This window comes from Eretmochelys imbricata, chromosome 18, assembly GCF_965152235.1.
Source record: "Eretmochelys imbricata isolate rEreImb1 chromosome 18, rEreImb1.hap1, whole genome shotgun sequence".
NCBI lineage: Eukaryota > Metazoa > Chordata > Testudines > Cheloniidae > Eretmochelys > Eretmochelys imbricata.
Window position 1 is genome coordinate 7,409,476 of NC_135589.1, and position 23,041 is coordinate 7,432,516.

General features: G+C 53.0%; 1 protein-coding gene across 1 annotated transcript in view; it reads left to right on the forward strand.

Moving 5' to 3' along the window:
- The window catches only part of ARHGEF10L (Rho guanine nucleotide exchange factor 10 like), a 124,068-nt gene that overhangs the window by 91,150 nt on the left and 9,877 nt on the right, over positions 1-23,041 (forward strand). The window contains exons 25-26 of the mRNA XM_077837219.1: positions 107-252; positions 20,961-21,135. Of these exons, the coding sequence (XP_077693345.1) occupies positions 107-252; positions 20,961-21,135 (321 nt within the window). The remainder of the gene's footprint in view (positions 1-106; positions 253-20,960; positions 21,136-23,041) is intronic.

The window sequence follows — 23,041 nt, forward strand, 5'->3', positions numbered from 1 at the left end:
GCCCTAGACTGGGGCGTGGGGGGCCGAGATCCGGCTCCAAGCTGCCTTTCCTCCTCTGGTCTGTTGTGAGCAGTCTGTGATTTTGCTCTCCTTTCATTTTCTGCAGGGGGGCTGTGGGATCTCGAGGCGCAGCCCACTTGTCTGGAGGTGGGGACCGGACCGGTGCGAACCCTGCTGACGCTGGATGACACCGTGTGGGCCAGCTGTGCCAACCAGGTCACCGTGCTGGATGCTGCCAGCCTGCAGGCTCAGGTACCTCCGTGGTTCAGTGCCCTGTGCCGTGTGCAAGGCTGGGTGCCAGGTTTCCAGCCTCCTTCAGGGTGGGGATTCCTTCCTTTCTGCCCTCCCCACAGCTCCTCGAACGACATGTCGGGTGACTGACCAGGTGGCCTAGAAGAGGCTTGGACTAGGCTCCTATTGGGGCTACACTGACCTGGTGTCAACTCCTCTCCCCACTCCTGCATCTGTGCAGAGTGTCCCAGGGAGTTTCTGGCCTGTGCTCTCTGCGTGGCTGCTCACAGATTGCTCAGGCTGTAAGATGCGGAAGGTGGCTGGGATGGGGTGAGCTTTGCTTGCACCCTGCGAGCAGCCAGGGGAGGGGAGATAAGAGTATCGTGTGATGGCTGAACATGCTGGGGTGAGCCTCTCTTCACTCTCACTCCTTGGGGTCACTGTGGTTTTAGCCCCACCAGCCCACGCAGCCCCAGTGCCGTCTCATCCTTAGCGCTGGCAAGTGTTCAGGCCAGCCGCTCTGGAGCGAGCCCGGCCTACCCCTGCACGCTCTTCCAGGAGTCCTTTGTCTCAGGCTTGCTCCCTACTTGCTTTGGTGCCCTGCGGCGTGAAGGCCGGAACGATTGCAAAGGAAGAGGCCAGTGCCTGGGGCAGCCTGGCTGTGCGCCCCTCGGGGCTCTGAGCAGCACGGGAACGGCACTTGGACAGCGGGCACAGAACCCATGGGAGCGTGCGGCCGGGCGGAGCTTCATGCTTTCAGCGCTCCTGCTCATCCGTGAGGTCCCTCTGACCCCTGGCTTCAGATGCGTCTGGAGGGTGACTGGACGTGGGGGGAGAAAGGGAACTGCCAGAAGCGCTGGCCTGGGGAAGCGGAAAGGGGAGTGCAGCTGTTGCTGGTGGAGGGGGATGGGGAGGAAGAAGCAGCCCCCGGCAAGGTGTCTGGGGCAGGCATGCTGGGTGCTCAGTAGTGGCCAGGCGCCCAGCGCGACACTGGGGGCCCGGGTGGGTTGAGGCAGCGTGTGACGCTGTGGGGGTGGGTGAAGACAGCACCAGAGCTACGTAGGGAGGAGCCTGAGGACGGAGCTGCTCCAGGAGGAGTGTGGTGGGTGAGGACCAGCTGCAGGAGGGTGGGTTGGCAGAAGCCTGGAGAGAGCAGGGAAGTTGGCAGCATGACATGAGGCCTGGCTAAAGTATCTGGAATGCTTTTGGGGGGTGGCTGTTGGCAGTTCAGATCCTCCCCAGTGCACCCAGGGTCTCCTGCACCCAGGGAGATTGGCTAAGCCCTCCTACATCGTCCCAGATGCTCTGCCAGCCGGGACAGGCTGAGCTCTGCTGAGTCCACTCCCTCAGGAGCCAGCCGGCAGGGCCCCAGGCTTCAGCCAGAGGCCACTCCGCGAGTGCCTCCAGGTGCGTCTACAGACCTGAGCTCAAGCCAGCGAACTTCAAATAACAGCTGCTTTGACGCTGCGGCAGGCTGGGCTTGCTGTGTGGACAGAATCATAGAATCTCAGGGCTGGAAGGGACCTCAGGAGATATCTAGTCGCACTCCCAGCTCAAAGCAGGACCAATCCCCAACGAAATCATCCCAGCCAGGGCTTGGTCAAGCCGGACCTTAAAAACCTCTAAGGATGGAGATTCCTCCGCCTCCCTAGGGAACCCATTCCAGTGTTTCTCCACTCTCCTAGTGAAAAAGCTTTTTCTAATATCCAACCTAAACCTCTCCCACTGCAACTTGAGACCATTACTCCTCGTTCTGTCATCTGCCACCACTGAGAACAGTCTAGATCCATCCTCTTTGGAATCTCCTTTCAGGTAGTTGAAAGCAGCTATCAAATCCACCCTCACTCTTCTCTTCTGCAGACTAAATAATCCCAGTTCCCTCAGCCTCTCCTCATAAATTGTGCTCCAGCCCCCTAATCATTTTTGTTGCCCTCTGCTGGACGTTTTCCAATTTTTCCACATCCTTCTTGTAGTGTGGGGCCCAAAACTGGACACCTACTCTGGACTGTACCTACTCTGGGACCCAGGCAGCTGGTACAGCCCATGCTGGCATGGTTTTATTGCTCTTCTTGTTGGAGTGAGTTCGGTTAAGGCTAGTTTGGCTCCGTTTACACATGCTACAGTCATACTTCCCAACTGTAGTGTAGACAGACCCATGGGTCTGGCCATCAACCCGGCTGCATTGCTCAGGGGTGTGAAAAAGCCACGCCCCTGAGCGACGTAAGTAAGCTGACCTGAGTCCCCGCATAGACAATGCTGGGCAGATGGAAGAATTCTTCCGTCAACCTGGCTACCACCTCTCGGGGTGGTGGATTAACTACAGCAACGGGAGAAGCCCTCCCATTGGCATTAGGCAGTGTCCACAATGATGACCCTGTACTGCTGTAGTGTTTCAAGTGTAGACAAGCCCGCAGTGTGTCTGCAGTGACTGGCTGGGCTCCTGGAGACGGGGGCAGCCCTTCCCCTATGCCCAGAAGCCGAGCCAGCCCCCTGAAAGACTGCAGAGAACTCTTTCTGTGACTGGCTCAGCCAGCTCCGGCTTGCCTCACCTGTGAAAGACCAAGGCAGGATTTGCAGGCAGTGCCCTGCCTGGCCACTGCCTGCCGCCGTCGCTGTGCACAAGCTGCGGTGGCTGGAGGTGTTCTCTGGACATTTCCAGGGCCTCCATCCCAGGCCCGCTCCCACGCTGTCTAATAGCAGGCCTCTTACGACGGTGCATTTCTCGGCTGAGCACTCCCCGCACTCTGACCGGCTACCGCCTTCCTCGGGCGCACTGCCATGCTATTATGGAGATGGAGATGGGCTGCTTCCAGGCTGCGTGTGCCCCGGCCTCTCTGCCGTCTCATGCCTAATGGGCTGTGATTTGATTGGAAATGTCCCTTGGCGTGCGGCGCGGGTATGGGAGGGGAGCATTCTCACTTCTATTAGAGCGCTGGGGCGCGCTGTTCGTTAACTGGCCTCCCCTGCCCGCCAGCTCCCTGGCTGGACCAAGTTAACCATTTGTTGGTTGAATGGGACAGATCTGCTGGCCCTGACTTGTCTGTGCAAATGGGCGTGGCACCCTCATGTTCCAGTGATTCCACAGGTCATAGTGGCAAGAGATGGTCAGAAGCTTGGCTTGGCAAACCCAAAGGCAGGGGCGGCATCTAACCCACTGGCAGTGAGTGGGGTTGCCCCCCGGGAGCTGTCTTGCGCTGTTTGTACAATGCCAGACAAAAGGGGTCCTATTCTTGGCTGGTCTCTGGGCATTTCCATACTACAGATAACTGTAGTAGCTTAGCCCACAGAGAGGATAAGGGATCTACTACTACAAGTGGTTGAAGGAGATCTCCTTTAGCTCCAGTAAAGGCCTGTTCTGATGGAGCGTGGGTTTAACAAAGACCACGTCTTTGGAAAGCCCTAGCGGAGGGGATTATAAAAGCCCACGTGAAGGTGACGCTCGTCCAGGTCAGTCTGAAGGTACTAAACGCCAGGCTCAAGGGACTGCAGACTGCAGTCCTGAGCCGGGTGCTGAGTTCAGGGTGCAGTGGGCTCGCTAGAAGGGATTCAGAGGTCCCGCTGAGTTGGGGAGTGGGTGTGCAGGAGAAGCGGAGGCTTTAAAATAGGCTTTTATAGTCTGTTGCTCTTTCTGGCTCTGAAATGGTTAAATACAAATGCGGCAGCCCCCGTAAGACTCTCCAGTGCCCAGTAAGTGCCAGGCCGTGTGTGGGAGGGGGAGCTCTCAAACACTGCCCATGCCCCAGAGCTCATGGCACACCGCGCCCCAGCCTCCCACGGCTGGTACTGCCAGGCTAACTTTGTGGGACCCCTTAGCCATGCCGCAGACTCAAGTCTCAGATGCTAAAGATGGCGTAGCTGGCAGCACCCCACGTGCCCCCTGGCGAGGTGACACTGGGCTCCACTCTGAGCCAAGCTGGAGCCCAGGCCCTGAGATTTTATGTGCCCCAAGCTTAGGGGACAAAGAAGCATTTAAGGCTGCTCAAGAGGCTTCCTGCTGGGTGTGGTTCGGGCAGCCGGAGCTTGGGTTTGGCTGGCTGGCGTTTCTGTCCCTCGCCTGGCCTGTGCATGCTCTCAGTGGGAGCTGCTGGCGACGCTCCACCAGCGAGGGGCTGTTCAGGGTCAGGTGGAGTCCGCGCTGGGGCACGTGCATGGGTCAGGCCCTCTGCAGTGGGAGCCAGGCTGCCCTAGGCTAGATCCCTCCTGCCTGATGAGCTGTGTAGCTGCAGCTCGTTAGTCGAGCAGAACAAGCTTCCAGCTGACGATGGGCTGGGCGGCATCGTGAAGGGGCTTTTTATTGTTTTTCCGCCTCTCTGCGTTGGAGCGCAGGCTCCCCTGCAGCACGTGCCTCTCTCCAGCTGCTGTAAGACCTTTTCTCCCGTGGAGAGCTTTGCGCCGCCCACTTGAACTCGGGCGCCGGACCTGACGTGCCTGGGTTCTGAGCTGCTGACCGCCGGATCGCGAGCACCCCGTCACATGACTGCGCGGCAGCGGGTCCGTGGGGCGGAATCGGTCGCATCCGCTCAGGCTGGTGGCCCGGGTAAGGCTCTCATGAGCCCCTAAGGAGCCGGCCTGGCTCTGGGAGAGGGGACTGCAGCCTGTTCCTTCCTTCTTTCTTCCACTCAGGTACACTTGTGCAAACCCACCCATGGGGGTTGCCCAGCTACCATCAAAGGAATAATTTTGGCCTCCTGGCCCTGGTTGCTGGGGAGGACGGGAGAGCTGGAGAGAAGCTACCTTGACTCCCTAGTGCCAGGTGGGGTTTGTAGGGTCCACACTTTGAATCCCCACCCCCGAATCCCCACTCCTGTCTCTGTTTAAACTTGTAAATTGGAGCTCGGGGCCTTGGAGATGAGAGAGGAGCCTGAGGTGTTCGTGCTTCTAGTCCCGTTTCTGAGGAGGAATGCACTTTAACCCCCACAATGCTGAGGAGAGGGGGTATTGCAATTGTACAGCGGGGGACGCTCTGGTGCGATGGAGACCTTCCAGTAGCACAGCTGTATCGATGCGGCTGCACTGCTGTGAGCTGCCTCATGTGGGCGCTCTACGCCGACGGGGCCCGTTTGCTTAATTAGCCCCCCGTCACCGGCAGCAGCACCTCCCACCAACGTAGCGCTGTCCACACCAGCGCTTAGCTCGGAGTAACTTAACGTCACTCTGGGGGTGGCTGATTCACGCCCCTGATAAACACATGTTCTACCCACATAAGTGGAGGTGTAGACGTAGCCTAAGGCAGAGAGGCCAACTGATTTGTCTGAGGTGATGCAGCTACAGGCCGGACTGTCCTGAAATTCAGCTTCCTCTATTCGCCATGGTGCCAGCCCTGGCTGGAAGAAAAGAATCTAGCCCCTCATCCCCAGCTGGTGTAGATCAGTGTCACTCGACTGGCGTCAATGGGCCACATCCCCAGCTGAGGATCTGGCCCCTAGGGCCGAGTCGCTGTGTTCCAGCACCGGCTACGGTCTGAGCTGCCAGCCTTGCCTCCGCAACTGTATAACCCCTTGTCCGCCGCCCCGGCAGGGCAAGCTGCAGCCCCGGCCTGTTTGCTCTTGTCATTTAAGACCAGCAATGTGCTAGCGGCTTTGAAAAGGGATCAATACCACCTTTAGCCTGCATTTTACACTGAGCCAGAGATTGCTGGGGGTCGGTGAGCTGCAGTCGGTGGGGGCGGGGAAGCAGAGACTAAGACCCGCACGTCGACAGCCCAGTTGAAATGGAGAAGTTGCAGGGAGGCGTGCACGGTACGGGGAGAGCTGGCCTTCCGCATCCAGCAGCCCATTTCCATTCCGTGCGGGAACGAGGTGAGCTCGATCCATATTTAATAGCCTGCCGCTCCTGCTGGGAACTGAACAGGAAATGGACTTCGTTCCACAGCGCAGCCCTCTGGCTACAGCTAATGACCGTCCCCGCGGGCATCACACACGCTCCGTCTCGCCAGCCGTTACCCCTCCCTGGGCTGGGGCGGAGTGAGCAGGGAGGTGGGGGTGGGGAGCTCTTCTCAAGGGAGACAGAGGGCGGCCCGGGGGTGCTTATTACCTGTAATTGTGGTGCTTCCCAGCGTGCGGCAGCCCGGGTCGAAGGCTGGGTAGAATTATCAGCGCTGTTCGCCGGAGATGCTCTTTGCTGTCAGACGTGTGTTTGTGTGTCACAAGTAACTTCCCTTCCCCACGTCGCCCCCCATCACATCTGATTCTGCCTCTTTCCCTTCATATGCCTGACCAGCCGCAAGGCCAGGCAGATTCAGGGTCGCACAGTTCCCTCCTCCAGCCATGGCTTCTCCTTTCTAACTCCCCTGAACCAATGCCGGAAGGTGTTGGCTTTTACGCTGAAGGCGGACTGCGTCCCTACGTGTAAGCAAGCTTTTCTGCACCCAGCTCTGGCAGTGCGTGACAGTTCTGGCCGGCAGCACCCATTGCCAGGCCACGCACACAGCCCCGCCCATATGCCTCGATCCAGACTGGCAGCGCCCCCTGCTTCACACCTCTGCCTGAGCACCTCAGCGGGGTGCAGAAGGCTTCTGAGTGGGTCTGGATCCCCAAATGATCTCTGGCAGGTCTCCCGCTAGCCCCCGCTGGGGCTCTTCATCAGAGCGGAAATCCCCAAGCACCCCTCCTGTATGGAGAAGGGAAATGGCCGGAGCCACTGAGCCTTGTCAAGGACATGGATATGAGGGAGTGTGAGGAGTAGACTGTGACCTAGGCTTAACGCAGCCAGCGGGAGACCAGTGAACAGCTTGAGGAGGGTGACATGGCCCTAAGCCTGAGGGGGGAAGATGATTTCTAGCAGCGGTGTTCTGTACAGCTCTGACGTTTGGGAGGAGAGTGTCGGGGGTCTGGCGAGGAGGTTACTGTATGTTACCGTTTGTGCTGGGCTACGCGGTAGGGGCTCGGATACCGTGGCGACGGGCAGCAGTATAAAACCCCGAGAGAGAGGATCAGGGCTCCATTGTGCACGTAAGTGACAGGGTCCCTGCCCGGAAGATCTCATCAGATATGAAGACAAGATGTGACAAAAGACGGACAAACCACACGGGGAAGGATGAGGGTAGCGGTGAGTTCTCAGCGACTTAAGCTAACAATGGGCATAGCGTGATGGTCCGAAATACGTGACAACTTGCGAGGGAGGGCGGCGTAAGCTGCTGCTATTCCAGGAAGGTCACTGAAGTTGTAGCAAATTCCACCAGCTGCGGCCCTGCGTCGGTGTGTCTGTATAACAGAGAGATTGACACAGGCACCCGCCCAATGTAGCCTTCGTTATCTGGCTTTCTTGTAGGCATCACAGCAGAAGTGTCTTGGGGAGAGAGTCATGGTCTTATAGACCAAGCCAGCGTGGGAAGAAACATGCAGTTTGTTACGGATAAAACAGACAAACCTGGTGGTTGGGGCTGGCATAGTTAGCAGAGAGCAAGTTGAGGGATGACTTTGCACGAAGGGCTCCTCTAAAGCAGCTGGCCATAACAAGAACCTGGATGTGATATCACAGGGGAAGAGGAGAGGGGGATTTTAAGACCACGCCGAGTTTATGGGGCTGGCAATGCAGTGGTAGGGCTGAAGCTAACCTGCCTTTCGCTGTCCTGCTTGAATTACCTTCCTACAGCTCCGGCAATTACCGTGTAGCAGTGCCTGGTACTGTTGGCTAGCTGGCCTTTGACCCCAGAGCTAGCAATGCCTCTCACTACCCAGGATGAGATGGAAGCCAAGGCAAAAGATCTCCTTGTTGCTTGGCCTAAGGAGGGAGTGTTGAATAGTCTTTTCTCCCACCCTTAAATTTCACATTTAGTGCACAAACTTAGTTTGCATGTATTAGCTGCTGTAAAACTGTCATAACAATGGGGCCGGGGATGAAGAATGCATTGTGGGGCTGTATTGGGTTTTTTCTCTCCTATCTTATTTATGCCATGAGCCGTTTGGGACCTTTTGTGGAAAGGAAAAAAAGTCTCTGTGTGGGGCATGCTGGGTAATGCTATGCAAATTGGCATGTGGGCTGGGAAATTAACAAAGTTTTAGGAAGGCTGCAAAGCTGCCAAAAGGGCAGCGCTCCAACATTCAGGGCTCTGGAGTGCAGGATATCAGGGGTGTCGCTTTCCTCCACTAAGTCCTTTTCTCCATTCTCTCAGTTCGTTCTTAATGAAAATAACAAATTAAGGGAGACAGTTGGAAACTGAAATTGGACCAATGGATTGCCAGACATTCTGTGGCTAACTAGTTGGGTCTTAAAATGAAATCATCATCGAATGGGATGTTTCTCGTGGGACCCTGCAGGGATCAGTTCTTGGCCTTATGCAATTGAATATTTCTATCAATGACCTGGAAGAAAACAAAATAATCACTGATAAAATTTGCAGACGACACGCACGCATTGGAGTGCTAAATAATGAAGGGGGCAGGTCACTGATATGGATTGTTTGATAAGTGGGGGGCCAGGAATTAATATGTGTTAGCATGGCTAAATGTCCATGTATACATCTGGGAACAAAGAACGTCGGCCACAGATACAGGATGGGGGATTTTATCGTGGGAAGCAGCAACTCTGAGGAAGATTTTGGGGTTGCAGACTGGTCTGTATCACCTCCCCAGTCTTACACAAGCACTGTCATCTACAGGAGCGAGTGCTGGCCTGGGTGGAATGACGAGTTCTCACCCGAGGTCTGCCACGGATTCGTTGGGTGGCCTTAGGTCATCAGTGACTTGGCTGACGTTGAGGTGCTGAGTGTCTGCAGCTCCCACTGAAGCTGTGTACCCCGTACCCCTTGAACTCAGGCCACTTACGACTTTCTTAATTTCCCCATCTCTGAACGTGGATGACACCTGCCCACCTTCCTTCCGGGGCGGCCTTGCATTAATCAACGCTCCTACTGCAGTTTGGGGACGTACAGCATTGTGTTAGCTCTGCGAATTGACAGCTTCCTCCTCCCCGTATCAGTTGAACAGTCACTTAACCACATTATTACTTCTCTTATGACTAATGTGAGCCACCAGAAGTATAATGGCATCTCTGCAAACCCCCATCTGGTCATGGTATAAATAGGTATAAATGGGTTTTAGATGGGGTAAGATCCAAGTTACCTGGGAAAGAATTTTCTGTAGTATCTGGCTGATGAATCTTGCCCATATGCTCAGGGTTTAGCTGATCGCCATATTTGGGGTCGGGAAGGAATTTTCCTCCAGGGCAGATTGGAAGAGGTCCTGGAGGTTTTTCATCTTCCTCTGTAGCATGGGGCACGGGTCACTTGCTGGAGGATTCTCTGCTCCTTGAGGTCTTTAAACTACAATTTGAGGACTTCAATAGCACAGATATAGGTGTGAGGTTTTTTTTGTAGGAGTGGTGGGTGAAATTCTGTGGCCTGCGTTGTGCAGGAGGTCAGACTAGATGATCATAATGGTCCCTTCTGACCTAAATATCTATGAATCTATGAAATAGAATTTGATGGAGCTCTGTGTAATCGGCTCTTGTATTTTCATGAATGGGACAAAGTGCTGGATGATAAACCACAAGGCAAGTAAATCCCATGCTGGTTGAGAGCAAGATGGAGGTAACCTAACGAGTCTCTTTCCAGCTCCCAATTTCTGCTTCAGTGATAATCTTGCCCAATTCATGCCTGGTTTGCTCTGTCACTTTGGGTAGGCAGCTCTCCCTCAGGAATGCAAACACCACTCATTTGTTACTGTGTTGTAGCCTGGCTGGCTCCAGCTGAAATTGGGTCCCTGTCATGCTAGGCGCTGTACAAACACATTAATAAGAGACAGGCCCTGCCCCGAAGATCTTGCCATCTAAATAGACAAGGAGGGGAAGCATTGTCACCCTCCTTTTACAGATGGAGGAATTGCAGCAAAGAGAGTGCGTTGCCCAAAGAGACCCAAGAAGGCAGGGGTGGAGCAGGGAATTGAGCCTGGATCTTCTGAGTTCCAGGCTAATGCATTAGTCATGCAACCATACTTCCTCCTTTAGCCATAACCCACCCATCACCATGGTATCTAGGCTCCTGATGTCCCCAAGAGATGCTGAGGACCCATTGCTCCTGTTGGTTTTAGTTGAAGCTGCAGGTGCTCGCACCTCCGAAAAGCAGGCCTCTCTTTACTAGCAATTCATGCGTTACACTCGTCAATGTGACTTGAAAACCCAATCCAGGCACCGGAACAACAGACTGTGACAGCTTAGGTTTTTCCCTCGGTCATCTGGGGGAAAGTGAGGCCAATCTCGTGACGAAGGTACATGCCTCGCATTTAAACCTGGGTTCTATTTCTGTCTCCGCTGCAGAGTTGCATGGGTCAGTCACTGAACTGCTCTGTGGTGCCTCTGTTTCCTTGTAGGGGGTCATAATTGAATCATGTACGTTTACAAAGCCCATTGAGATCCTTGGCTGGATGGAAAGAGTAATGAGCCAAGTACTGTTGGGGTTTTTTTGCTTCTTGCGCCTTGACTAGGTCCAGCTGAATCCTGCCTCAGGCAATCGTGAACTCTGTCCTTTAGGAAGGTGTGTATGTGCGCGTCTTTGAAAAAGCCATCAGAAAGGAAGAAGAAAAAGGAAGGTCAAACGACTTCCTGGCAATTACCATTAGAATTGTCCCAGCCTGTATCGATAGCCAGCATCCTCAAACCACCACCTGTGAGTGAAGTGGATTTTGCCTTCCAGAGAATGGTTCTTTTCGCCATCCCAGAGTTCATCATGTGGACAGTACAGCTGAGGAGGCCGTGAGGCAGCATAGGCTTGGGGTTAAGGCCCTGGGGAGCACAGCTGTAATTCCCCTTTCTGCATGACTTTGGGCATGTTACATAATCTCACTGTGGCTCAGCTGTGACAAACCATCCTTCATCTGCCTGGTCTATTCAGATTGCAAGCTCTGCTGGGCACAGACTGTCCCTTACTGTGTATCTGTATAGTACCAACCTAATCAGGTGTTGATCTCCACTGGAGCCTCTAGGTGCTGCTGGAATCCAGTTAATTAATAATCACCCAAGGGAATAATTTTCCTGCATAAATAAATATGCAGTAGCCACCTCAACCAACTTCTTCTTTGGAGACCATGGTGCACCTTGGGGTGTTCATTCCAAGCTTAGCTTCTATATGGCTGGAGTTGGAATGATCATCTACCTGCTCCTTGTTTTTTAGAACGTTTCTAGTAAAAACCCCAATGTGGGTGTTTTATGGGAAGAAGCCTATGAGGAGACAATCCCTCTTCAACCGCCTTGGACCTCTCCTCCACTAGGGACAGACTGGAGGAGATATTTAAATCTATGGTTCATAAGAACATGTGTTCCAGGTGATGGAGGCATTAGAAAATGCAGAGGGTTCTCTCACAGGGGAGTCGAGAGGAGATGCTATGTTGAGTTCCATAACTGGACAGAAGAAGAAATGAATTAAATGGAACGAATGAGGGGAAAATCAAACAAAGTAGTTTGTTATTCTAATAAGAGCTGGTTTCTTTTCATGCAAAATGTCAAATTTGAAAACCTAAATTTAAAAGAAAAATTAAGACAAAGCTTGAGAGTTGAAGTCCATAAAGTCACGTTGGGAAACTCTCTGATCTGATCCAGCCACCGGCCTTAATGTTTCTACCCTCCGTTACCCCCACAGTCCGTGGGCTGCAAACGCTTGCTGGGGTATGGGCAGCGCCGCAGCTGGAAGTTCTGGCGCTGCCTCTGTCATTCCCAGAAAATACGCTCTGCAGTATAACACGACCTCGAGGTCCCAGCTGAGATCAGAACCTTGTTCATGGTCATCGAGTCCAAGGCCAGAAGGAACCACTAGTTCAAGTCTGACCTTCTGTATATCATAGGCCATCACCACCACCCAGAGCTCTCACAAAAGCCAACAATGGAAATTAGACCAAAGTGAACAAGATCCACACAGCACGCTCCATGCCCCCTCAGAGTCCTGGCCCATCCTCCCAATGTCCCATCTCCAGCCATGGCCATCCCTGGTACTGCAGAGGAAGGAAATTTAAAAAAAAAACTTCCCAGAATACATTGGGGAGGATCTCTTCCTGACACCTGCAGGTGGCCAGATGAAACCCTAAAACCTGGATGCTGCCCGTATGCACTACAAGAGATAGTCCCTGCCCCAAAGGGCTGACTGTTGAAGGAGGCAAGACCGAGAAAGGAAGTATTCTCTCCGTTTGTACCCCACAAAACTAAGGGTAACATTTTGAAAAGCCCCAACTGACTTTCCATTGCCAAAAGTGACTTAGGCTCTTAGGCTCCTAAGTCACTGAAGGTGAAATTTTCAGAAGTGCCTACGTGACCTATCCAAGGTCTCTCAGGAAGGATGTGTTAAAGCTAAGTGGGATATGGTTTTTCCACCCTGAGTCTGAAATCTTTTCCTTTCTCAGTTTGGGTCAAAAAGCCCAAATCTCAAACATTTGCAAACCAAAACCCCAGGTTCTGTGGTCAATTGAAACATTTTGTTTTGATTTCAATCTTTTTTCCTCTTTTTAGACTTTTCCCCGTCTCCTTAGCTTAAATTTCCAAATGAAAAGTCATTAACTGGAAAACCACAAATTCTTTTCATTTTGAAAGTATCCAAACGTGCCGTTTTGAGGAGAAAAAATTCTTTCTTTTGAGTCAGGAAATTCCTTGAACCTGACCCTGTTTCGTGACAGCTTCAGTTTCAGCAAATCAGCATTTGTTGGGGGGGCAAAAAAAACCATTGAAAAATTCCCGGCCAGCTCTAAAGGTGACAGAGCTGGGAACTGGAATCCGGTTCTGAGTCCCATTCCTTAACCCCACATTCTTCTCAAAATACCAGGCTCAATCCAGGCTCCCATTTCAACTCAACAGGAAAAACTCCCATTGCCTTAAAGGTGGTTGGATTGGGCCCCAGGTTCCCAAGAAGGCTTCTTCTTATCAACGGCAGCTTGGAAGTTTCCTAGCACGACTGATGTCTCATCAATACTAATGACTTTTCCTGCCTTGCCTGCTGCTGTGTGGATTTATAGGGCCTCTATTTTATATAGACATTTCTAGGTCCATAAATACTGTGCTGCTGTAGGTAAGCTTGTCGCAGCATTTCCAATATAATATTCAGGATTTTATAACTCCCACCATAAAATTTTGCTCTGAGCTGGGACACGGAGCATAGGCTCTTGGCCCAGAAATGGGTTTTATTGTTAAACTAGGGGAGGGGGATAATAAATCAGCTGTTCATCTGCTTTTAATCACGCTACTAACGCATGCTGGTGGAGGTAAGAATGAGCACAGGAAAGGTCGTCCAGGGATTAGGACACTAGCCTGGGACTTGGAAGACCCTGGTGTTCCATCTCTGCTCCACTACACACTTCTCTGTGCAGACCTTGTGCAAGTCACTTAGCCTCTCTGCGCAATACATCCCCCGTCTGCAAAATGGGGATAATAGCCCTGCCCTTCTCAGAGGGACGTTGTGACCCTAAATCCATTAACAATGGCAAGGTGCTCTGACATGATAGTGATAGAAGTAGCTTGGATGCGATCCCACAAGCAGAGTTATTTTGGACTCAGCTCCACTGGTGTGGAATTAGAGCAACTCCTCTGACATCCAGGGGAGCTAGTTATGTTGGTGTAAATCAGGAAGGAGAAAAGAACCTGACTTTGTGTTAGAGATTTCCATTTGGCCTGAACCAAAATACCGGACCCAGACATCTCTAAACTGAGAGCTGGATGCCAGACTCCGCAGCTTGGGCTCATGCACCTAGTCAGAAGTCGTAGCCATGTTCTTACATACCATCCCGTCACCTGTTAAGCAGAGGGTACGTAAAAAGACTGAGATTTTCACCCACTTGGCTTCCAAATCCCCTAGATGGCTTTGAAAAAGTCTCTAAAGCCTGCAGATTTTATGTATTTGCTGGATGTCCATAGGGTCAGACCAGATGGGGCATTAAAAGGGTTCATTTAAAGCAGTACCAAACTCCAGACTGGACTTCCTGTGGCTTGCGGCTCTTTCTTTCCTTTTTTGTGCCCCAGATATGAACAAATAGCTGCCTTTTATTTTTAGCTTTCCAGGAAACAATTAGTGTCTTCTATGGGATGTCTTTGAGTGCCTCATATTTGATGCGACAGCAGTTTAGTGCATTGTTTTGGCCGTTCATTGTCCTCGGCGGCCTAATAGCACCACAGAAGTGATTAAACTACTGGGGACTCTGCATAACCCAAGGGAGCTGATCCAGTGAGATCCTTTGGATCAATGGCAGAAACAAGAGGAGATGATGAGATCTGGACATAGGGTAGTTACCCAGTCCTGACTTTTCTGTTAAAAATTCCTATTGCCTAGCACCCCAGTCCAGGAATGGGACCTCATTGTTCTAGTCCGTGTCCCCCCCCGCCCACACACACACATATTGATGAATATGAATATGAATATGAACATGAACATCCTGGGGGGACCTTGAGTAGGAAGAGGGGTTATTTTACTGCTGCATTTGTTGCTGATGCGACCACAGCTGGTATCCTATGTCCAGTTCTGAGGCCCCCAATTCAGGAAGGATGTTGATACATTGGAGAGGGTTCAGAGATGAGCCACGAGAATGATTAAAAACATGCCTTAGAGTGAGAGACACAAGGAGCTCAATTTATTTAGCTTAACAAAGAGAAGGTTAAGGGGAGACTCGATCAGTTTATAAGTAACTAGACGGGGGAACAAAAAGCTGATGGTGGGCTCTTCGACTGAGCAGAGAAAGGTCTAACACGACCCAGTGGCTGGGAAGTTGAAGCTAGATACATTCAGACTGAGAATAAGATGTACATTTTTAACAGTGAGGGAAATTAACCTTTGGGACAATTTAGAGTTTTGTGGTGTACTCTCCATCACTAGCAGTTTTTAAAATCAGGATTGGAGGGTTTTCTAAAAGATTCCCAACAGCTGCACACAGAGGGAGCACCCGGTCGGGCCTTTGTGTAGCACTCCTCTGCCAGGCCTTTCAAAGAGATTTACAAAAGCAGGTAAGTATTAGCCCCATTCCCACAGGTGGGGAAACTGAGGCACAGAATGGCAAAATGCCTTGCCCAAGTTCCCATGGGGGGTCAGTAGCAGAGCGGGCAGGAGGACCCATGCATGAGGGCTGCTTAGACCGTGTTCCCTATCTCAGTTTTCCCCAGGGTATCCCGAGGATGTAACTTAACTGGGAAATACAGCAGAATCCTCCAGCGCATGTCTGCAGGCTAGGCTTGGTAAGCGCCTTCCCTGCGTTACCATGGGTCTGCGTGTTTGCCGGCTCTTTGTTCAATGGGCAGCATTCACAAGGCCTGTCTGTTTGGGGAATAGTGACTTTCCAGTGTGGCAACTAATTTAGTAGATGGAGCATTGGAGGCATGGGCAGAGGGAGTTCCCTGGAGCATGAGCGGGGGTGGGGGCATGGAAGGGTATCTCTAGGTCAGTGAGAAGATGGAAAATAAGCTCATTTAAATGAATAGCAAGTTGGTATTGGCCAGACCTGAATTCAGTTCCTGGTACACTTGAGCTGAACAGATCCCTGATGGAGGTGGAGGGTGGCTGGGGGTGTGAGAGAGACCCCTTCACCTCTGGATTCTGAGAGGGGAGTGGATGTGAGCAGCAGTTTGGAGGGTGCCTTTGGGTAGGCAGGTGACACGTCCCGGGCTGTGGAGAGGGTGTGGGTGAAGGATTTGCTTGTTACATCATTGTATTCGCTTGTTTAGAAATGCTCTTCCAGTGTTCCTCCTTTGGGGTGTAGGCTGTGCAACCCTTAGTGCACTAAGTAGCCCCTTGCTCAGGTGAGCAACCTGGCTGACTTCAATAGGAGTGAGTAAGTGCTACTATGGGTAATTCAGGGTTGCAGAACCCGTTTGTACACAGTGCAGCGTGTGCTGACTGGTTGCTCCTCCCCAAAGCTGGCCGCGTCTCAGCATGGGAAGCACTTTGGTACTATGCAGGAGTCAATGGGATTACTCCTGATTTGACCCCTCAGTCAGTCGACTTCTTGTCATGGCTTTGGCAGCCTGAGCCATGCAGCAATTCAGTCTCTCTGTGCATGTCTCAAGCGTGTCCTTGGTTAACATCTCTGAGCAGCTCCCAGCCCCCGTGTCTCCAAAGATCAATATGTCGCTAGTTGCTGGTTTCATGTAACCTCTCCTTTTTCCAAATTAGCTTTGTTTGTGTCCCTTTGAGGTGAAGCTGAAATGCCGCAAAAGGTCAGCACTGAAATTGGACCTCTTCCCGCTCAGGAGACCAGCCCAAGGGCTGGAGATGGTGATACAAGAGTGGTTGAATTTGACGTCTAGATGCGGGGTGGAGGGCAGGGGAACCTACTTCCTCGTACCAGGAGTTCGGGGGCTCGTGGAAGTGGCTGGGTCTGACACCGGGTATGTCTTTTACAAGATCCTCCTATTCAGCTGAGCCAGTGTAGCAGGGGAGAGAGGGCCATCACCCTTTGCTGCAGTCCCAGGACCCCCCAGCTCTGCGAGAGGAGTCCCGATCTGCTGCAGCCTCCATGGTCCTGTTACCTTTGAGCAGTCACTAATGGTGCGGAACTGTGGTGGTGGTGGGTTTTGATGTGAATGAACACCCACTGGGGACCAGGCTGGCTGCTAGCTGTCTCGGGACAGCTTTCATGCTTCTGGGACAATCCGTTGTCTCTGGATTTTAAGAACAACCATTCACCTTGAAAAGACCGTGGGCAAGTGCCTTCTGAGACCTGAAAAGAGGATGGTGACACCTGGTTACCCAGCGTTACCATTTCAATGGAGTTTGTCAGCGTGGTTCTCGTTAAGCTGCTTCAATTGTGGGGACAAACTCATGGCTTGGTGGCAAGGGGTCATACCTGCTTTCAGACCAGCCCTCTCTCGCTCTCAACCAGCCTGATGATGAGAGGTGTTGGGTGCTGGGAGGGGACCAGTGTGTCTCGGTGATGCCAAGTAGTTGGTTTAGAAGTGACACTAAGGGGCTCCTGTCTAGTTCTTCTCAGCCAGAGGCTCTGACACGGGACTTCAGAGGGCATGGCAGAGGGGGATGCGGATGGCCCCATTGTTGGAGAATAAATATCTGCTACTTGAGGGCTGGGGCAGGTGGAACCTGAACGTTCTCACCTGACTGGGGGGTGGGGGGCTGGATTCCAGCTCCTCCGATGTGTGGGACAGGGACAGCATCTCATTTGGAGCGTTGGCTTCATGGGCAGCAGGACCAAGCTGCTCGTGGCTCTGGGTTATGGGCTGCGTTGTCTCGGTCAGGCGTGGCAGTCAGGAGATCCCAACGGCCAGCGTGGGAAATTCAATGAAGACTCATGCATCCTAACGTGGTGGTGCCTCTGTCTTTATCAAACAGTGCACTTGGACTTACCGGTGGCACGTATCTGCTTTCTGAGTGGGGCCGTCTGAAGTCATCACTGTCTTGCAAAACTCCCGAGCTAGTGCCCTCTAATCTTTCACCCTACTCTTTGCCATCTCCAGGGTAAAGAGGTGACATTTTCCACATGGAATCCACCTTCCCCTAGAAACCCCTTTGGCCTGCGTGGAGCCCACATCTTAGTTCCTCGTGAGCAATTTGGGGGAGGGACCATCTTTCTTGTTATATCTGTGTGGTGACTGGCGCAACTGGGCCCTGACTGCAGCCTCTAACTGCAACACAAATAATCGTGATGCTTCTCTTCTAAGCCTGACTTGCACAGTTGCGCTCTTCCCTACCTCCCCAGCCATTATCCCAGTTTTGGGGTGTGGGGGGGAGGGTAACAAGGGTCCTTTGTACATTACAAATCCCTGTGTTCTCCACACTTGGAGAAGCCATTTTGCTCAAGAAGTTTGAGATGGATGGGACGAGCCAGCTGAGTTCTGACACTGGAAAGCTGGTGGCTTTTGAAAATTGTTCTAACTTCTTTTGACCTCCCATAACTCAAAAAAGAGGCAGCGTGTAAACTTCAGGTTTATTTCATGCTCTGATTTTCACTGCCTGGGGCCGTACTGGGTTTTTTAGGTGAGTTGTAACACCAATGTTTTCAGTTATTGGAGGTGAGCTCTGCGGGTTGGAATGTGCCATGGGAAGTGTTTTGGCAAAGGTTGCAGCTTTATCCCAACTGATTGGTAGGTTTGGGGTAAAAGTTTTAGAAGCACCTAATTCTCCCTTTCAAAAGTGACTGGGGTACTGAGGCGTGGAAGCGCCGATGACCGTCAATGAGCTTTAAGCTCCTGAGTGTCTAAGGGCTTATCTGCACGGCCAGCCATGAATCTACAGCATCCTAGCTTGCCACGTACTAGCGGCACTAAAAGTTCTGTAGTGCATGTTGCCGTATTCCCGTTTGGAGTGGTCGCTCAGATACATGCTTTTGAGATTGTTTTGTCCTTTATGATCCATAGCTTATTTTTGTTAAGGCACGAACGATCCATTGTGAGCATCTACTTTGACTTCCTGGAGGAACTCAGAAGCCCTGACTCCAGACCCTATTTTTAAACAACTCGAATTCCTTTCCAAAGCCAGGAAGAGTATAGAAGAGTCCTCGCTCTAATCTCTAGACCTCACACTGCCCAGGGCCAAGAACAGTACCCAGGAGCCCTGACTCCAAGGGTATGTCTACACTGCCGAAGAAGACCTGAGGCACAGCCGAGACTGGCCTCGGCCACCTCTCTTGGGCCTTGGGCTGTGGAGCTATAAAATTGCAGTGGAGACATTCAGGCTTGTGCGGTCTCAGAACCCAGGATCAGAGACAAACATCTACACTGCTATCTTTAGCCCCGCGGCCCAAGTCAGAGTCAGCTGACCTAGGCTCTGAGACTCAGTGCCAGGAGCGGGAGGGGGTATCACCGTCTAGACAAACCCACAGTTCCCTGCAGAGCAGAATCTTTCCACCTGTACTGTAAATCTAACCTCGGAGTTCAGCTTTTTGTCATGAAGTCCCTGTGTAAATCAATTGCCACCAGGCCTGGAAATGAGTAATTGTTTGTTCTAGACAAAATTATTCCCACCCCTTCCCTGGGTTGAACTCTTGCCAGGTTAGACTAAAGGAGGCTGATGCCTGTATGGGGAGGGTATGGGCATGGGTGATCTACACTAGGTGGGAATAGAGGGAGTGGAGTTTTTATGAGTCCGTAAAATCCACTAGGGACATAAAATCCACGGTTGCTGTGGATCTTATTCAGATGCGAGGTTGATGGGCAGTGGTATGAAACCCTTAGAGAGCAAGACATCAGCAACGCGCTGAAATCTGAACTGCAAATCTCTTTGGGGTTGACCAGTGAAATTCTCAGAAAGTTGATTGAATGAGCCGTGGGTTCCCCACCTTAACCCTAGCGTCCCTGCTAAGGTGAGCATTTACTCTGCTTCACTGGGGTGCTGCACAGACACAACGGGAAGTGTGATCCCTGCCGATAGTTCCCCCGAAAGGACACAGGGTTTGTCTATACTTGGATCTGGCGGGTGATTCCCAGCTTCCGGGAGCTTACCCATGCTGGCTCCGAGCAAGCTCGCGCGCGAACAACAGAACGTAGCTGCAGCAGCGTGAGTGGCGGGACTGGCTCGCTGCCCTTGGCTAGCGTCCCCAGGGTTGCTTTTCGGTCCCCCCCCCCCCACTTGCAAGGGTGTTTGGATCCAGGAGTTAGGCGCAGGGGCATTCTCTAGGGCGGGCAGCAGGCCAGGCTGGGCTGCTTAGTCGTGGTTTCGTGTGTGGCGGCAGCCGTGTGGGATGAGGGCCCCGGCGGAAGGGGCACTGTTTCACTTGCACTCACAGGGTGGTTCTGCTAGGATCGCTTAGCAGGAAGATGGGAGCAGAGGCTGTGAATTCCTGCGCCCTACGGGCACTGGAGGGAACAGCACTGTCTGTGTGCACTCTGATGGGTGGGGGCGGTTTAAAATCGAGACCTGGCTGATTAGAAACCAGCCCAGACCATTCCCCTGCTCTGAAGTGCTTCTGCTTCACCCCAGGGCTTCTCTCTTAGGCCTGCTTTCCCCTGGTCACACTGACTGGTCTCTGCTTTCATGTCTGTAGCCACTAGACATTCCTCCTCTTACCCTATGGGGGAATAGGGTGAGATTGATCCTATCAGTAATTTGGGGATCCTCTATTGTTGTGTCCCCCTTGCTTTGCAAACATATGGGACACGCCTCACCTCCAATTAATAATATTCCCAAGCTCTTATTTAGCACTTCCCTTAGAAGATCTCAAAGTGCTTTGCAAAGGAGCATGGGATCATTAACCCCACTTTACAGATGGGAAAACTGAGGTACAGGGAGGTGAAGTGTCTTGCCCCAGGTCATCCAGCAGGTCAGTGGCAGAGCCGGGAATAGAATCTGGGTATCCTGAGTCCCAGCCCAGTGCTCCATTCACATCCCAACATTTGCCTGTGATTTTGTAACCAGTTACTAGCCCAGTCACCTCGACTGGCCACACCAGCACTGGCCCCGTTCTGTTGGTGCGGTGTTGTGCCTTGGCAGCCATGTTTGTGTTTCCATGACCGTGCTGCCTAACTGGGTTTGCTCTAGTGCATTGTGGGAAATTGGGGACAGCTATCCCCTAGTGGCAAGGCAGGGGATGGATCACACCAGCAGCACTGAGGGCAATGCATTCTGGGATGTCCTACCATGCAGAGCTGGCAGGATTGGCCAGTGCAGTTATGCAATACGAATGGGTGTAGAGAGTCCTGTCCACCCAACAGAGAGATCCCACCTGCTGGCTCCAGGAGTTCCCACCATGCAGGGTGCAGGCACCTGCCATCTTTAGTTCCCTCCGTGCACCCTGCGTAACGGGCCGTTCAGCACCTGCCCTGTAATAACATGCTCCACAGCGATGGCCCCTCTCAACCCTCCTCTTTCGTCCCCCCCGCAGCAAACCTTTGAGGCCCACCCGGACGAGGAAGCCAGTGTGACGCACATGATCAAGGCGGGCAGCGGCGTCTGGATGGCCTTCTCCTCGGGGTCCTCCATTCGCCTCTTTCACACCGAGACCCTGGAGCATCTGCAGGAGATTAACATAGCAACGCGGACCACCTTCGTCCTGCCAGGTAGGGGTGGGGGGGAGGGCGGGGCTGTTTCTTAGGGGGCAGCCCACTGAGGATCAGCCCCAGGGCCGGTGGGTGTGTGGGGGAAGGCCGCTCCCTACGTGCTTGGGGTGGTAGAGAGGCCGTGAGGAGCGGGGGAGCATCTCCAGGGGAAGCACTTGACCCTCTGGAAATGGGAAGGCTGGATGTGGTCTTGGACACATGCTGTGACAGTAACAGTTGCTGGCAATGACCTGGCCGCCAGGAGCCAGCTGTTCTCAGGGAGGTGTGGATTCGGTGACCTCCTCCAGCTTCTTCATCCCAGTGTGCAGGCCGTGGGTCCATGTGGAAGGGGCCCTTCTGTCTGGGGTGAGGCAGGCTGTTTTAGCACCCGTGGGGCCCAGTGGCAGAGCTTTGGCAGGGGTCAGGCCTGGCTTTGTCATAGCCGCAGAGTGGGCGTGACTGTGGGGAGATGCCGCGGGGAGGAGGTGAGTTTGCTGGAGGTCTGCAATGCCGATCTTTGGGGAAAGACCCGTTCTTCCTCCCTGTGAACCAGCAAAGAAAATCAGCCCTGAGACGATTAGTGTCAAGAACGTGTTCTGCCCTGATTAGTGTTCCGCGGTGTTCATGCCACTCCCAAGACATCCATTGTCTCTCTCTGGAGAGAGCACTTCCCGCCTACGAGCAGCAGGGGGTGCTGTTCTGAGCAGGCTGGCTGGATTTTTCTCTGGGCTTCAGATTCTCCTTTCCCTCCCTTGCTTATTGCCAGGAAGCCATGGCCCAACCGGAACTTCACGATGGCCTGATCCCTGAACCCTGATCCTCCGGTTAGCAGTGTAGGGGCTTATGACACACAGTTGAGCAGTTCTGATACTAACCACTAGGGAGCAGTGGTGCTCACACACCACTTTGTTGCGCTGTAGACCCTTTCTGCTTTAAGCCTCCTCTCCACTTCCCTTTGTCCACATGGTCCGTTCCCATTCCAAACTCTCCTCCATCCTGTTCAGGGGCATGCACTGGAATCAGTATGGCTGCTTTTGGAGGGGCATTTTCTGTGCCCCCTGCAGCTGGAGAGACTGTCTCCCTCCCCCGGATGTGGCCCCCTCCTTGCGCATGCCCTTGATCCTATTCCCCTGTGTGGATTAACTGGTCAGGTAGCACCTCCTCCAGATGAGCTCGCTGCTCTGCTTGGACGCACACTGCTTTGTCCAGATGGCCGGACGCTGACTGAGCCAAACCCCGCCAGTGGGGCCAGCTGCGGGGCATGGGCCAGGGTCTCTTACCAGTGTAGCTGCAGGCTGGAGAGGAGTTTGCCTTCTCCACCCCCGCATCCCTCCCATGCTATAACCAGGAACGAGGCCGATTTTTTGCATGAGGATCAGCGTGTCGGTAGCGTCTCATGGCAGGGGGGTGAAGATCGGCAGAGAAACGACCCCTTCCGGCCCTGCTCCCATAAGCTTTGCGGGCATCCCGTTCATATGGGACGCACATGGCAGATTGGGCCAAACCCACCCTCCCTGGGGGGGGGAACATTCACCCCTTGAAATAAACAACCCCCTGCGTTCAGGGGGAAAAGCCGCTTGGCAGCATCTCTGTCCCGAGCCCTGCCTCAGCCCCGAAGCAGTGCTGGGAAGGGGCCGTGTTTATCATTAAAGAGGCGTGTGGGCCGGACACGCTGCAGAACTCCAGCTAATTGCTCGGCGAATGGAGCCAGATGGGCTGCGACCGCTGCTGTGGGAAACGGCCTTTGTCTGATGCCTGCATATGCTGTTGCTATAAGGAAGCATCTTTCTTGCTGCGTGTTTGGCTGGGATTCTTAGCTGGTGATTTGAAAAGCTGGTCACCGCTTTACCAGCGGCCTGACAGACGAGGCCCCTTTCTGGACTGACCCCTACGGCTGTGGTCCTCCCCTGCCTCCTCCCCAGCCGAT